At 44.7% G+C, this 16587-nt stretch overlaps 1 protein-coding gene across 1 annotated transcript in view; it reads left to right on the top strand.

The window, feature by feature from the left end:
- The window catches only part of LOC101872477 (polypeptide N-acetylgalactosaminyltransferase 17), a 107418-nt gene extending 91051 nt beyond the window's left edge, over positions 1 to 16367 (top strand). Inside the window, exons 6-7 of the mRNA XM_034068948.1 lie at positions 15573 to 15690; positions 16236 to 16367. Coding sequence (XP_033924839.1) covers positions 15573 to 15690; positions 16236 to 16367 — 250 coding nt within the window. The remainder of the gene's footprint in view (positions 1 to 15572; positions 15691 to 16235) is intronic.
- The last annotated feature ends 220 nt before the right edge of the window (positions 16368 to 16587 follow it).

Here is a 16587-nt window from a genome sequence, read left to right as displayed (position 1 = left end):
TGTACTGTATTTGTGAAGGAGGCAGATGTGATTTTTAGGTCAGATGTCTGGAGTGAGCAGCTTTATATAGCTATGTTGGCAGTTGCCCATATATTGAATAACATTTTCTGTTCATCCTGGGGCAGGAGCCTGCTTTGTTTGTACATGGTTCTGTGATGATGAGGGGAATGGTGGACTCTTGTTTTCCAAAGATGTAGTGTATTTATTGACTGTACGTGGCTGTGGAGCCAGCCTGCCTGGGATGGGGCTGACAGGAGCTAAATTAGTGTGGAAGATTTGCCTCTTTATTCTCAAGGTCCTGATTGTACCTCGCTTTTAACTAGCCGAGTGGAGTTATTGCTCCTGTGCTAATGCACATGTAATGGGCAATGGTATCAAAGGAAAGCAGAAATGATGTGTGGTCAGGATAGCATTACTCTCCTGAATGAATCTCATGAGTGTTGCTGAAATTCCTTGTGCATACTGCCACTTTGTCTGAAACGTGCTTCGCCTTAGTTCAGTCATGCATGGAGCAGCACAGAGCTCCGGTGCTGGTTGGAAATGTCAGGAGTCAAAGTTTTGATGCTGGGTTTCTGCTGAAATGTTGTGTTTGATGGAGAATGAAGGCAAGGTCCTTTTCAAGAAAACAGTATTGGAAAACACTCTGCTTCTGTCTTTTTGTGACCCACCATAATGTCAAATGCATCGATTGTTGGGGCATCAGGGATACTGCTTGAAACCTTGCATTGAAAATAGATAGTTGCCTTAATCATGAAGCTTTATAAGAGTAATCCTATTTAATGTAATGAAAACCCCATGCAGCTTTGTGTCCAGCCTCTCCAATGGCATATCTGTGAAAAGCAAGAGTAAGGCAAGCCCAGGTTGTTGTATTTCCTCCTGCCTTGTGCTTTGAGTGATGTTGGATGTAGCATGCATTTGCACATGGACCTGGGTATTGAAAATGCTCCTCTGGACCTACCCTCCAGAAATCATGAATATCCAGCTTTTCCTGGTACTCTGTGGCAGGACATTCCCATCATCACTTACATTCCAAATAACCTTTTCATTTTACAATTTCTGTGGTATCTTTCATCCTTTCTCTATAAGAAATATCAGGTAAACTATTCCCTATTGATCCTTTTAATTGTCCAGTTCACTTCACAGTGTTGCATTTGACCTGGTGTTTTTTGCCTTTATTCCTTGAGAGTACAGAACTGAGACAGTGGAATTTGCTGGCAGTTCTCATGTTCCATTAAAAATTCCAAGTAATTTTAAATCCCTTTATTGGGCAGGGGACCTGCAGTGCAGATGTTGAACAGTGAAGCAAAGGGAGTGCACTGATGCTCTGTTTTTTGAAAGCCCAAGTGCTGTTCTTATCATCTGAAGCCTTTAGGTGTGTCCTATTACACACTTTACTCATCAGGGTATTACATGTAACATTCCCTTTCTTATTCTCTTTGGTTGATGGAAAGAACTCTTATGCCACTAGTTTGGTATTTCTGAAGTGCCGTATTAAAATGTGTTCCAGGTTTGTATAAAAGAAAATACCTCATTTTAAAAAAGCAATTGAATGTCTGCAGTTGTTTTGCAAGCTCTGTGTAGGTCATTCCTGTAGGGAATTATTCTCTACAATGGGGAGAAAAAATAACCCAAACCAAACGCAATCCCCTCCAACCTCACTTTTTAACTCTTGCTAAGGCATTAGGTGATGCTTGTGACAGAGCCCCCAAGCAGGTAACTCCTGATGTGGGTGACACAGAAACCTTGGGAACAGGTTTCCCTGTTTCCCTGTGTTGGGAAGGTGCAGTTTAGCTTTCCCTGGATACACAGACTGGTTTGGACAGGATAACTGTGGCTGGAAGCTCATGAAATGGCAGTTTTGAACCCTGCATCATCTTCTGAGCCTGATATTAAGTTCTCAGTGACTTTTGTTTGTCAGAGATTTTTGTTTCTGTCATTATCTGATGGGAAGGATCTGCACATGAATGCAGCTGAATGAATATCAGATTGTCATCTGGAACAAAAATGTCACTTTGGGGATTGGGGGCTGTGTTAATCTAAGCTAAAATCCAAGTTTTCATGCCTGAGAAAATAACTAAGGAGGCTGTGGGCGGCCTTCTGTGGTTGCAAAGTTAAAGTTCCTGTTGAACAAAGTACATTTTTTGCATTAAAATCCTGTTTGTGTGTGAAAACGGCTGCCCATCACTGTCCCTAAAGTCCACCTGATACTTGCCTTTTGCCGTTGACTTATCGTAGGTGGTGTTTGCTACTAGATGATGGGATAAGGGGAAGTCATGCAGTAACAGAGCAACAGGCAAGTAGTTAGGGTTACAGTTGTATTGCAGTTGCTAAAATAAACCCAAACTGTCATGATAAACAGCTGATTGAGGGGGCTTAGTGCAGTCTCTGAATCCTGCCTTCTCATAAAGCCACCAGAGATCACATTATAAGCACAGACATTGGGGTCTCTGTGCATGTGTTGTTTTTTCCTCATGTGGCATCACCCTCTTTTAGCCATAGACCATTTGCCACCTCTCATACAGTGTCTTGATTGTTCATATTGTCAGAGTGGGTGGCTGATCAAACTATAGGAAATTGGGAAGCAGCTGGTGTTTAATGAGTGTGTTCCTTGTGTAGCTGATTGGCCACACTCTGATCTCCCTCCGGCAGGCTCCATCCAGAGTCCTTCAGTTGGATGTGCTGGATGGTTTATGGGGTTGTATAGCTGAGAATGTGAATTAGTGTCAGATGTTTCTGCTTTAATTAAAACCTGCAGTTGCTGGAAGAGGTGGGGCAGACACAGAGGGCTTAGCTTTGGCACAAAGTGTCTGTCAAAACCCTCAAGATCGTGGCTAAGAGCCTTTCCCTGCTGAAGCTGATTGCAAAACTCTGTTTTGAGCTAAGATTTTCCATTGATTGAAGAGGGAGGGTTTAAGATTTACGCCTGGTGTTATTTATTATTGCAAGATCTCTGCTGTGGGATGTGCTTTGCAGAAGGAAAGTCTTGACTTGCCTGGTTTCATTTGCATATATCCAAGTTACAACTCCTACACAGTTTCAGTCAGCAGAGAAAGTCACCTTGTCTCTTCCCCACTTGGAACCAGTGAGTTTCCAAACCAAGGCTAAGGTTAGACCTCAAGTCTCCTTTAAGTCTGGATACATTTCAGTTTGGCTGAGACGCCTGTAAAGAAATAAAGGAGTGTTGTGGCTTGGAAACACTTGTGCTCAAATATGCTGCCGAGAGGTCGGAGATGGTCACATTCAGAGTGAACCCATTGCTGCTCCCCAGTCTGTAAATCAGCTGCTATCAGCAACTGTTGCTTAAATATGTCTTGCTGTAACCCAGAGTCAGTGCAGTGAACTGATTTAGATCAGGTCTTAGGCAGCAGCTCTTCCTTATGAGGGTGTTGAGGCGCTGACACAGGGTTCAATGCAGTGTTCAAGGCCAGGCTGGAGCAAGCTGCTCTAGTGGAAGGTGTCCCTGGCCTTGGAACTGGATGAGCTTTAAGGACACTTCCAAACCAAAGCAATCTGTGATTGGATGAATTAGATGCTCTGGCTCCTGCCTTGCCTGCTACAGCTTGTACAGTGTATGTGCCCATACTGAAAAATATTTAGGAAAACCATCAAAACAAGGTTTTAAGATCCCTTCTGCAAGGATGGTTGAAATGCTAAATTTGTGCAGTTCTGACTACAGAGCTGCACAAATGTTTTCCCATTAAGGAATTACTCCTAAGCAGTAGCATTAGGATTTGCTGCTCTGGAATCTGAATCCAGTGGATCTAGAGGGTGGTTGGGCACTGCCTCTCCTCTTGCACCATAGGATCCAAAGTGGAAAACTGCCTTCCTAAAAGAGCGTTATTTTCTCAGTCAAAATGGTCTAAATCAAATGCAAAAGATAGGTTGAAACAGGCAAGTGATAAGCATAAAAATAGCCTCATTAGAGCTTGGAGGGCACAGAGAATGGCTTGCGGAAAAGGAGGGACAAAAAGCTGTTAGCCAGAGCACCAACCTCTTTCTTTTCTGTTTAGTTTCAGCAGCCCTTAAAAATCCTGCTGTTTATCCACTTTGCCCACATGGGAGCCAGAAGCCTTCCTGCTCTTTTCTGTCAAATTAAATTAATGGGGAGAAAAATCAACCACACAGATGCTCTCAATCCCAGGCTAATACTGCAGAGTTCTGGCTCTTGCATCCAGTTCTCAGTGTGGTTCAAAAGCAGCTCTGGAGACACTTGGGGCCTCAGAAAATCAGAAGAACCTTTTTTGTGTTTAAATTAAATATTCATCCAGTTCTGGAAGGTGAGATGTGGAGTCAAATCCCATCATCTTGTTCTCCATATGTGTGCATGGCTGATGGGGCTGGTTTGCTATGGGCAGTGAGCAGGAATTTTCCATTGACTGCATTGGCCAGATGAACTTTTTTGGTTAAAATAATTGTTGAAAATCATCTGGGGAAGCTTCTGTGAGTGTGAGGGAAGCGTTTCCCCATCTGCAGCTCCCTGATTCCAGCACAGCCCCTGGGAGAGACAGAGCTGGAACCCAGCTGCTTGCACAGCGCAATCTGCTTGGGTGAGGTGACTTTTTGGGGGCAATTGGATTTTTTCAAGTCTTTCCTCTGCCCTGTAACTCTGCAGCCAGCACGGAGCCTGGAGAACAGCTCCAGGTCAAATGGCCCCAGTCACAAATGCCCTGGCAGGAGCAGTCGCTCCAGGGCAAAACCTCTGTGTCCCCTGGATGCAGATGGGGATTTTGTATAGCTGCTCTCAGGTCTCCACTTCAGGAGCCTTCTCTTGTCCAGGCTGCCCCAGTCCAGCTCTCTCAGCCTGGCTCCAGAGCAGAGCTGCTCCAGCCCTTGCAGCAGCTCCATGGCCTCCTCTGGCCTCGCTCCAACAGCTCCAGGTCCCTCTTGTGTCAGGGCTCCAGCACCTAAGAACCCAGATCATACTTCTGTAAAGGGATTTACTGGTAGCTCAGACATTTGTCTGCCACCAGGGCACCTCTCTGATAGCACATGTTCTGCTATCATGGTTCCACTGTCACCACATTCTTTCCTTTCTCATTACCTTGATGGCCATGTTTCAAAGGGTGCTCTTACATGGTCTAGATTTAGGGCTGGAATCTCATGGTGCTGCCAGAGTTCTACCTAAGTGATGTTATGTGCCTGGATTTGCCTTTTGTCTTAAAAAGTGTTGAAGGGTGGGGTCAGTTTCACAAGCTTTCAGATGGATGGAGGCAATTTAATCAGTGTTAATTATAACAACTGCTTTGGCCTCAGTGAAAGCTGAGCCTCTGGGTAAGGATAGAATGAAACATGTAACATCAGGGATCTGAAGCTCTTGGAGCTGCTCATGGTTGATGCTGAGGATGTGTTTAGGGTCTGAAGATCAGCAGTAAGCAGTGATCCCATGGAAAACAGGTATTCTGAGCTTCTTTTATTGGGTCATTTTTTAATTGAAACTGTATTATTAAAGTTGTCACTGTTTGCATGAGTAAAACCAGAATTTGCCAAACAGTATTTCTGACTGCTGGTGGATGGGTATTTGTGAGAGCAGAGTTTTGGGTTGTTTGTTTTTTTCCAACTGGGAGCTGCTGCCAGCCGAACAGTTTGTTTCCATAGTGCCTTTTGCTGTACCCTACATCCCTATTAATACTGCACATCTGCAGGGATAAAGCAGCAGTTTCGCAATCTCTCTGTGCAGTGGTTTGTATAACAGTGCTCTTTCTGAGAACTGCAAGGCAAGAGTCTCTTAAAATGTGTCACAAGCCATCAGTGGGGCTTTAAATGGTTTTCCTAATTCAGAGTAAATTCCTCAGTGAGAGCATAGAATCCACAATTGAGTCTCTCAAGTGTTGAAATGTCAGACTCACCTCTCAATTAGAGCAGGGATGGTAAAGTGGGGCCTCTGTAAAGAGGTTCTTCAGCGCAGCACTAACTCTGGAGTGCTGGGATGCATTTCATGTGCAGATTATGAGCCTTTTCATTATAGCACTTGGCCTGTGGAGGTTGTGTACAGGTTCATGCCATGGCTTCAGCAGAGTTTGGTTTTGCTGTTCACTGCCCATGTCCGATTGACTCTGTAATGTTGCAGCATGCCTTTCAAAAGCAGCTTCCTTCTGCACCTCGCTCTGACGAGCAATAGCTTAGACCTCTTCTTGCCTCCTTTGCTCTTCTGTGGTTGTTCTTAAACCTCTAAAATCCACACATGTTTTTTCTTTATTAAAAGCAAAAGTGCAGAGAAAGTGCTTTTGGCTCTGCTGGCATGTGGTGCTTTCAAGGAAGGGAGGGCATAATTGTTATTCTGGGCAGTAACACTGGCAGTGATTCCTAGCACATGCCTTTATTTTTGTGTCTTCCCACTGTAACTTTTGCACAAGCAAGAAGCTTCTGCAAAGACACTTTAAAAATGCAATTGAAGTTAATGCTCATTTGTGCTAGAACCTGAAGTCAGTTTGGATTCAAAGTCATGGAGTGTGTCCTTACTTTGTGAACTCATTGCAGCTCTTGGTTTAGTTCCAGTCTTTGCGTGTGCAGGGTTCCACAGATGATCACTGATAAAGGTTTCCCCACTCATCCAGCTTCTTTCCTAGGAGTTCAGACACTGACATCCACTCCCTCCATTCTTTTCCAAACCATGGATTCAATCACAAAGTCTCGATTCGTTTAATGCCTGCAGCATGTTGGAGGTCTGCCAGGGCAAACTGCACATCCTTTCCCCCAAGGAATCTGATCTTGCTTAACTTTTAGGCAAAACACAAACAAAAACCTTTTGGCCACAAACCTATTATAGCATTGGACAGATGCTTTGTTAGCAAAACGAGAATGGCAAAGCACTTGGGATACCCTGGGTAAAAATGTTGCCTTTCTCTAGGAAAGGAAGCAGCCTTTTCATGCCGCAAGCTACAAAACCATATTGCAGAGCTGAATTACCCAAGCATCTCAAACACCCCTCCACACAACCAGCACCATGGTGGGTGATGGGAGGACCCCTCTGCCTCCTGGAGAGGAGCCTGTGTCCATGCCAAGCCTGGGCCTTCCCTTGACCTTGTCCCTTTTAGTCCTGGAAGTTTGTTGCCAAATGGAATTAAAGAAAGTGCCTGCAGGCGTGGGTAAATGAACATCTGTGCTGCCTTCTCCAGTCTGACTGTGTGTAGTCAGTCAGTGACATTATATTCCTTGGGGTGACAATTGGAAGGGGAAGAAGAACCTGCTTTTCACATTTCTTTTGCTCCCTGAATGCTGACTTCAGATAGTCCCCAGGGGAAGTTCGGATTAGGTATAAGGAAGAAGTTCTTCCCTGTGAGGATGGTGAGGCCCTGGTGTAGGTTGCCCAGAGAAGCTGTGGTCCCCATCCTGTGCACATCTGTGGGAGGAAAGGCCCAGAGCCTTAAAATTTCCATAGGACTTTTGGTGTGATAAATGTACCCGAGGTAGGATGTGATTTCTGCTTTTGAAGCTGTTGGTCTTACCTTGTCTGACCCTTAAACAGGCAGTTTAGATAAATCCCTTTGCAAATATTGGTACATCTGATTTGTGGTTAAGTAGATCTGCTCTAATCCAGATACAGGTGAATCCGAAACGGCCTCTCCACCTGCCAATCATCTTTACAAATTGGCGTTTGCATTTTGATGTAGCTTTTCCCATACTCATTTTGCTGTTCTATCTGTTTTGCTCAGTGTTTAAAATAAACCCCAGACCCCGAAAAATGAGCCTGACATTTACTATTAAATGCTGGAGGCACAAACTGTATCTGTTATATTTCTCAGGAATTGTGCTTCTGCACTATGGATGCGTGAAGGGTAAGATAAACCTGAGAGCTGCCCTCCCTACCAATGGGCTCCTATCAAGTAGTTGTCAAAATAAATGCATTACTCAGCTTCTTTGAGGTGCTTACAGGGCTATTTCAGTGCATTCTCATTTACCCACAAAGTGAAACTGTTCCATCTGTCAATAACCATTTCTCATGTCCCTGTTCTTGGTATCAGCCTATAGTGAACATAAACGTGTTTGCCTAAATTCTGTCTGTGGAAATATCTGTGAAATTCCCAATAACTTCACTCTCTGGAAGCTTAAACTTCAGCATCCATTACAGCCATATATCCAAAAGCAACATGAGGCTGTGCAGAACTCATAATGAAAAGTCCTCACCCAACACATATTTCTGATAGTGCCTCAACTTCAGTGTTTAGGAGGAATTTATGGTTAGGAGGAAGTGCTGAGGATTTGAAGGAAGTCTGCTGCCCTTGAGAGAAAATATATTCATGTTAAAAAAGGAAAAGTAAATAACATGTTCCTGTTAAGTGCCTGTTAGTTATACATATTACATCTAAAAGTAATTGTCATTTAATTAGCAGTCTGGCAACACTGGAAGGAGATGAAGTTACAGCTATACTGTGATTATGCCTGACAGACAGCAAGGGTTGTATTCCTGTAAAGCAATTCCTGCAGAAGTGACTTGGAGCAGCTCTTCAGTGAGTGTGAGCATCACCATGGAGCTGAACCCTCCGGGGTAAGGGGGCACAGCCAGCGGGAGGGCAGAGCCCCAGAGGTGCTACTGAAGTGTGCCCACTGCAGGTTTTGCATGATTGAGGTTTACTTTGTCCATAAGGAATTGGATGTTCCCATTTGAGAATCCAGAGGAGGCCATGGAGATGCTGCGACGGCTGGAGCAGCTCTGCTCTGGAGCCAGGCTGAGAGAGCTGGGCTGGGGCAGCCTGGACAAGAGAAGGCTCCTGAAGGGGAGAGCTGAGAGCAGCTCCAGTGCCTAAAGGGGCTGCAGGAAACCTGGAGAGGGGCTTGGGACAAGGGATGTAGGGACAGGCCAAGGGGAATGGCTTTAACCTGCCCAAGAGAGGGGAGACTGAGCTGAGCTCTTAGGCAGAAGCTGTTCCCTGTGAGGGTGCTGAGGCTCTGGCACAGGGTGCCCAGAGAAGCTGTGGCTGCCCCATCCCTGGCAGTGCTCAAGGCCAGGTTGGACACAGGGGCTTGGAGCAGCTGCTCCAGTGGAAGGGGTCCCTGCGAGTGGCAGGGGTTGGAACTGGATGAGCTCTAAGGTCCTTTCCAGTACCAAAGTCTGTGATTTTATGGTTTGAAAACAAGTGGTAATGGGATTAGGATTAAATACCAGGTTAGATAAGCATGTGTAGTCTTTGGTACCTAAACTCTGGTATTTCTGCAGATAAAAGTTCGATCTTTTTCCAGCACCAAAATTCTTTTGTAAGTCAGGGGCTGCAAGTGCCAAAAGATCACACATTAGAGACAGTAAATACAAGAAACCTTTCACCTTCCCAGCAGTGAAATCCCAGCCTTTATTTCCTCCCTTGTCATTGGGTTTTTGAAGTGGTACAAATGCGCATCCTTCAATCTAGGACTATGTGAAATCATTGCCTTCTGGAGGAACTGGAAAATGCCTTAAGGCTGTTGGCTGTAGCTGTGCAGGTTCATTCCAAGTATCTAGGAGGATTGGTGAAGGCACCTCCCGTTCTGCTCAGAGCTGCCCAATGAGGTGGATTTCATTAGCAGAAATGAGGTTTTAAGCTACTTCTGATGAAGCTTTGAAGCCAGTCCCTGACATTGCCCTGGGGAGTTCTGCATCTCTAATGTGGACTAAATAGGCCTGATTTGCATAGACAAACACTTCTGTTTAATGAAAAGTTCACGTGGGATTGAAAAGCCCTGAATCAGCTCTTCAGGAGGGTGCTTGCCACTCCAGTTGAAGAGGCAGATGACAGTAGATAGTCGGAAGAGACCGTGACCTCCTCTTGATTAATCTTTCAAAGTGTGTGCTTTCCTTACCTACCCCAAGTGAAGGAACAGCAGCCTTCTGTGCATGGTGCAGTGAATACACAGCATGGGGAAGAGGCTCTGGTTTCCTCTCACTTCCCAACTCAGATTAAAATAACAAACTGCTTTGTTTAGTAGGTTTTTATCTCCTGTTTGTTAACATGTTTTAACTAATGAGATAGAAGAAAACATCTATTTTTCTCTCAGAGCCAGGGCTTTGTGGCTTAGCTCCTGGGTTTGATTACAAGATACACTCTGGCTGGATAATTCCTATGCAAGGAAAATGTAACAGTAATTTGCAGATCTGCTTTGAGTGTAAGACCTTTAGGAGTCTTTTTCTCGAGAGCATCTAGGTATTACACTCATCTGGCAGATGAGGAAACAGAGGTGCGAGGACGCTCAGTGCTTTGCCTGAGGTTCTTGACAGGGAAATTGGAGCCGACACACAACAGTGACAAAGTCAAATCCATCTTGAGCAAGGTCACAGACATGGGTAGACATAATAGGTGTTTTAAAAAATACATAGTTTTCACAGCTTCTTTGCTATTAAAAGTGTATGTGGTATTAGTCTCCAGTAAATTCAGGAAAGGCATTCAGTCTAGCATCTCCTTTATGGGCTTTCTCTTATTTGTAATTTGTTTTACGGATTCTGTAGTACTTAGCAACAGGGGGAAAATAAACCCATTTGAAACAGACAATTAACCAAGGTCACTGGGGCAGGGAAGCTGGAATTATTCAAGAAACGAGTATTGCGGATGCCACCCTGGGGATAATATTCAGCAAGGTATGCTGCTGGGGCTGAAATGCTGTTCCTCTGTAGAAATGTTATTACGTTCTCATGAAAGGCATCCAGCTTTTATCTGCCCAAGCCATTACGCAGGCAGTGAAGGGGAGCTGAGAGCGTGGCTCCTGCCTGACTCCTCATCTGCATGTAGATGCCCTGCTGCAGGAGGCAGAAGCAGTTTATGTTTCTCCTTTGGAGATGTGCTTCATTGTGTGATATTGGTTTTGGGGCTTTTGTGATGCTAAAGAGGGATTTTTCTTCAGGGACTGTAGGGACAGGACAAGAGGTGATGGGTGTAACTTTAAACAGGTGGGATTTAGGTTGGATGTAAGGAAGAAATTCCTTAACATGAGGGTGCTGAGGCGCTGGCACAGGGTGCCCAGAGAAGCTGTGGCTGCCCCAACCCTGCAGTGCTCAAGGCCAGGTTGAACACAGGGGCTTGGATCAACCTGCTCTTGTGGAAGGCGTCCCTGCCTGTGGCAGGGGTTGGAACTGGATGAGCTTTAAGGTCCCTTCTAACCTAAACCATACTGTGATTCTGTGGTCTTGCCCTCGTGTGCTGCTGTTGTCGACCTCCTGTGGCCGCCCTGGCACTCAAACATGCCTCTATTACTGCACAGTTCCTTAATGAATGATCTGAAGTTCACTTTTAAAGCTTCCCAGCACGCACCCAGGCTACATGTGCCCTGCATGTAATTGGATGCAATTTGGTCATTTACCTGAAATATTCTACAAATGATGAGTTGGTTAAATCTAAGCCATGGAGAGCAGAGTCTCCCAGTGTTTCCTGCTGAACTTCTGGCTCCCACCAGTGACCCCCCTGCAGAAGCATGTAGGTGCCGACAGGCAGCAGAAGTGGGCAATTGTGTGTGTTTTGAACAAGTCTGAAAGCTCAAAACAGGGAAATGGAGATGTTTGTTTTTGGCATGTTAAACTAGGACTGTCAGGAGAGGGACAGAGGGACTTGCTGGGCACGTAAAGGACCATTCCAAATATGTGGGACCATCGTGCTGTGTCTGCTAAAGCAGTGGGCTTGTGTTGTTGAAGGTGAGCAGCTCCATGACTGCAGTTTATTAGAAACAGTAGCAGAAACTGGACACCCAGCAGTTCTTAAAGTATATTCTCAGTGGTGTGACCACTGATTATTTTTCTAATACCTTTTTTGTACATATAACTTGTGCTTTAGTATAAAATTGGAAGCAAAATCCAATTGTAAAGGAAAGTTATTTCCTTGAACTGAAGAAGCGAACTACTTGAGACTTTTAATCATTAGATGATAACTGTGCACTAAAGAAAGGAAGACCATTATAGTAACTTAATAGGCTAGGATAAACGTTTTTCCCTGTATCTTCTTCATCTTTACTTAGAGCTTCATGCTGAGGATATTTCATAAAAGCTGCTTTTCTTGACCTTTTTGTCACTTATTGCATAGAGGAGCCAACCAACCGAATGGCAGGGATCTAACACTGTGTTTCCGAATACCAACCTAATCACTGTGCTAAACATCTCTGTTCATCCTTTCCTGCCAAATTCTGCTTTTCCTTTCCCATTACAGCATGAATAGCTATCGGGACAAATAAAAATGCATTTAGCTGAGCTGGGTGATTTTTAAAACCAAACTGTGTTAATGCTTTTAATTAAGAGGCAGAGGAACAAGAGGCTTTATCAGCTCTTTGTCTGCAGGCCATTATTTCCTTGTGGATGAGCTATCTATTATTGTAAACGTCCACCTTTTTGAAGGATTTACTACAAAATCAAATGGTGTTTTCATTGAAATTGTTGAGCGCTGCTTGATTCCTCGTTTATTTAATATGGAGGCATTGTTACAAACAAGAATGTCACACTTAATTTCTATTGCTTGAGGGACTTGGGACCCGCGCAGGAATGTTGCTTTGCTTGCTTCACCGTGTTGGATATGGAAAGCAATGAAGATTAGGAAGATTTGAAGGTGAAAGTTATGAAAGCCCAACTAAGGTGTTTCTAAGAATGTTTTGAAAAGGTGACTCTGTGGTCTATAAAGTGAAGGTATGCTGCAAAATAACAGTGGAAAAGGCATTCTTGGGGTATGGCTTCTGTGCATGGCTGTTGAGCGGCTTCCAGTTGAGAAAACCTGGTTTATCTGGTGATGAGTTCCCAATGGTCACAGAATCATAGAATAACAACAGTTTGGGTTGGAAGGGACCTTAAAGCTCATCCAGTTCTGACCCCTGCTACGGGCAGAGACACCTTCCATTAGAGCAGGTTGCTCCAAGCCCCTGTGTCCAACCTGGCCTTGAGCACTGCCAGGGATGAGGCAGCCACAGCTTCTCTGGGCACCCTGTGCCAGCGCCTCAGCACCCTCACAGGGAAGAACTGCCTTTTATCCAACCTAAATCTCCCTTGTTTAAGTTTAAACCCGTCACCCATTGTTGTATCACTACAGTCACTGATGAAGGTCTCTGTCCAGCATCCTTGTAGGCTCCCTTCAGACACTGGAAGCTGCTCTGAGGTCTCCACACAGCTTCTCCAGGCTGAAGAGCCCCAGCATTCACAACCTGTCTCTGTACAGGAGATGATCCAGCCCCTGATTGTCCTTGTGGCCTTCTCTGGACTTGCTCCAACAGCTCCATGTCTTTCTTATCTTGAGAAAACCAGAACTGCACACAGTGCTCCAAGTGGGGTCTCAAGAGAGCAGAATAGAGGGGCAGGATCACCTCCTTTGACCTGCTGGTCATGATCTGCATTACTGGGTCACAAATGCAGTTTAATTTGTCTAAAACTTTCCCTTGGTTGGGTTTTTTTCCTGGCTTTAACTGCTCTCTGAGTGCCTTTAACAGACCTAGCTGGTTTTGACTAGCGAAGTCAAATGTTGCCATGCTCCACTACACCTATTCCCAGTGGAGGAGATGAACTGCACACTCCCTGTAAAACCAGAACAACTTACCCTTCTCTTTAATTCCAGGAGGTAATCTAAGATAATGGAGCTATTAGGTTTGGCATCTGTAACGTGGTTATCATTTCAGAAAGAATTGTTTCTGCTGATGGCAGTTAACTTGCTACAAATAAAGCAATAGAATTGAAATCTTAAGTACTAGAGTGGCAGCAAACCATGAAACATTATACTGCTGATTGGAAGGAAGGCCGAGCTTGCTGTCAGGGAAGAAATCTATTGACATAAGCCTCTGATGGATTTCAATTCTAACTAATTTAATATGGCAGCAGGGTGCAGCTGCTCTAGCAGTCTATCAGAAGTATTAAAATGTCCATAAATAATAATACTTCAGTGGCTAGAACCTTTCCTCCAGGGAGCTCAAGGATTTCATGCAGGTTAATTTGGCAGGGCTGAGCTGTGAGGTCCTTGGGATTATAGAGCCCCATAGGGACATCTTGAGTGGTGTGGATGGAGAACTTGAGAGTGGGCTTAATCCTACCTGTCTGTAACCTGTCTCTGGGTATGTTTGAGGCTACTTTCCACTGCTTAGTGAGCCTTGAACGTGCTCCACAGCATGGACAAGCCCTGAAATGTGCTTTGAGCCAGGGTTTGAGGCTGCTGTTAAAATACGTGATCCTGTTGCCCAGTTTCTACCTCAAGACCAGGGTTTCCCCTGGAGAACGGGCATTTCTAAGTGCTGTGGGGTATCCAGATACACAGTCTACCACTGATGTTACATCCTGCAGGTCTTCTGCAGGCAGCACAAAGAGTGTGTTCCCTAGGCCCAGGTGGGGAGCTGCAGAGGTGATGGAGCTGCGTGGTGGAGCTTCCACCTCATTGCTTTGAGCTCTGGGTGGGCAAAGGTGGCCCATAGCTTCCCATAGAAGCTGACTCTGGCAGAACCTTGGCATGGCTTATCTGTAAAATTCATTGTCTCCTCCCTGCTCATCCCTCTAAGTGGATCCTTTTTTTCCTCCTTTACAGCATGGATTCAAATGAAAGCAAGTTAAATGGGAGGATAGTTCTTACATTTCTATTTTAGTACAGAAAATATCCCAGGGGGTAAACTTTCCACATGCCATAACCGCAGCAGATTAGTGTGTCCCCAGGCAGCAAGAACATAATGATACGGTTTTGTTCAGTGCCATGCTCTGTGGCAAAGTGTAATTTTATGGAGAGGGTCACAAGTGTTTAACCACTCAGAAACTACCCCCAAACACGATCTCAGCTTGTGTGAATCAGAACAGCTTCCTTATCTCAAGGCATGAGATGAGGATGATGTTAATGGAGATCTGGTGAGGTGTTTTGAGAGGTAATGGGGGAGGGATAGTGTGTGTGCACGTTGCAGTCAGGGTTGTTAATAAACACAACCAGCTATTATGTCTTTGAAGTTGCATAGTTATTATACATTAACCCCTGACACTAAGCTTTTCCCCAATCTTTCTGCTATTGCACTAATATCAGTATTATTGGTACCACTCTTATTTTTCTCTATCATTTTCCTTGACCGAACACTGTGCTTGGCTGCTCTTGCAGATGTGGAGCCAAGCAGCACTGGTAGCTGAAGGGCATGAGGTTTTACAGGATGAATGTGGCAACTTGATCTCTAATGCAGAGCCCTGGCCATAATGGTGGAACTGGGCAAATGTCTCCAAAGGAACAGAGCTCACTCATTGCTGAGAAGTGTCTGGGATGATATCTGAAGGGGGCCTACAAGGATGCTGGACATCAGGGACTGTAGTGATAGGACCAGGGGTGATGGGTTCAAACTTAAACAGGGGAAGTTCAGGTTAGATATAAGGAAGAAGTTCTTTACTCTGAGGATGGTGAGGCATTGGAACAGATTGCCAAAGAAATGGTAAATGCTCCATCCCTGGCAGTGATCAAGGCCAGGTTGGACAGAGCCTTGGGTGACATGGTCTAATGTGAAGTATCCCTGCCCATGGCAGAGGGGTTGGAATTGATCTTAAGATCCTTTCCACCCCAAACCATTCTGTGGTAAACGGTGGCCAGAAGCATCTGAAGCCAACAGGAGCTTTGCAGAAATCAGCCATTGGTCCATTAAAAATTGGAAAATGCCAATAATTGTGTATTTCTGTTGCCCTTCTCTTCATCCAGGACACCAGCGATGATCGGCTGCTCCTTTGTTGTGCACAGAAAGTTCTTTGGAGAGATTGGGCTTCTGGATCCTGGGATGGATGTGTACGGTGGGGAGAACATCGAGCTCGGCATCAAGGTTTGTGACACGTGCACGGGAAAAATTGTACCTCAATAGGTGCCTCAATTACCAGGAAAAATAAGGTGCCATTTGGACAGCCTTAGTGGGGTTGGTGGAACTCTTGTGAGTACCTCGAGGAGACACAAGGCTTGACAATATTGTACAGGCATTTAGCATCTGCACATAAACTGTGTTCACAAACAGGCAAAACCTGCTTTTAAAAGTGAAACACTAATAGCCCTGTTTTTAGAGCTGCTTCAGTGCACCCATGCAGACGTTTGTCGCTACAGAATCCACTGTGACAGCATCACTTGATTACTGTGTATGGTATTAGATGTGGCTTAGTGATTCAAGTGTTTACATACAGTGAAGTGATTCATAAGCAATGAATTCAATGTTCAGAAGCAACTTGGGATAGCAAAGCCTGTGGAGATTCTTTTAGGCATGTTTTAAAGTACAGCACTTACGTTAACAAGCTGATGGGGAGAGGCTTGAGACTTGTAACTGGAAAATTGGATTGACTGTGCTGTTGTGAAAATGAGAAATCATTGTTCTGTTCATAGATTTACCAGAGGATATTTGCTTTGCTGGCAAGTCAGAAAAAACTTCAGAAATCCATTGTTAGTGGCTACAGGGAGCAACAATCTCACTTAAACAAGGGAATAGAAATTAAAGGCTTTAAATATGCCACATAGCTCTTCTCTGTATGAAGTAATTATTGCACATCATCATGCACATCACTGCGTGGGTCTAGAGGGATCCTGCTCTAAACCAGGCTTCTCTTGTGGCTGTCCTGGTTTGTTTGCTTGGGGGATGTTTTAATAATATCACTGTGGCACTAGTCTTCTCCCAGCTGGTAATTCAGCCCATCTGTTAGGTTTTAGGGGGATTTTGGAGAAGATTGGCTTCTTAACT

This window comes from Melopsittacus undulatus, chromosome 13, assembly GCF_012275295.1.
Source record: "Melopsittacus undulatus isolate bMelUnd1 chromosome 13, bMelUnd1.mat.Z, whole genome shotgun sequence".
NCBI classification, from domain to species: domain Eukaryota; kingdom Metazoa; phylum Chordata; class Aves; order Psittaciformes; family Psittaculidae; genus Melopsittacus; species Melopsittacus undulatus.
Note: the sequence above shows the minus strand (reverse complement) of the source record. Positions and strands in the feature narration are given on the sequence as shown.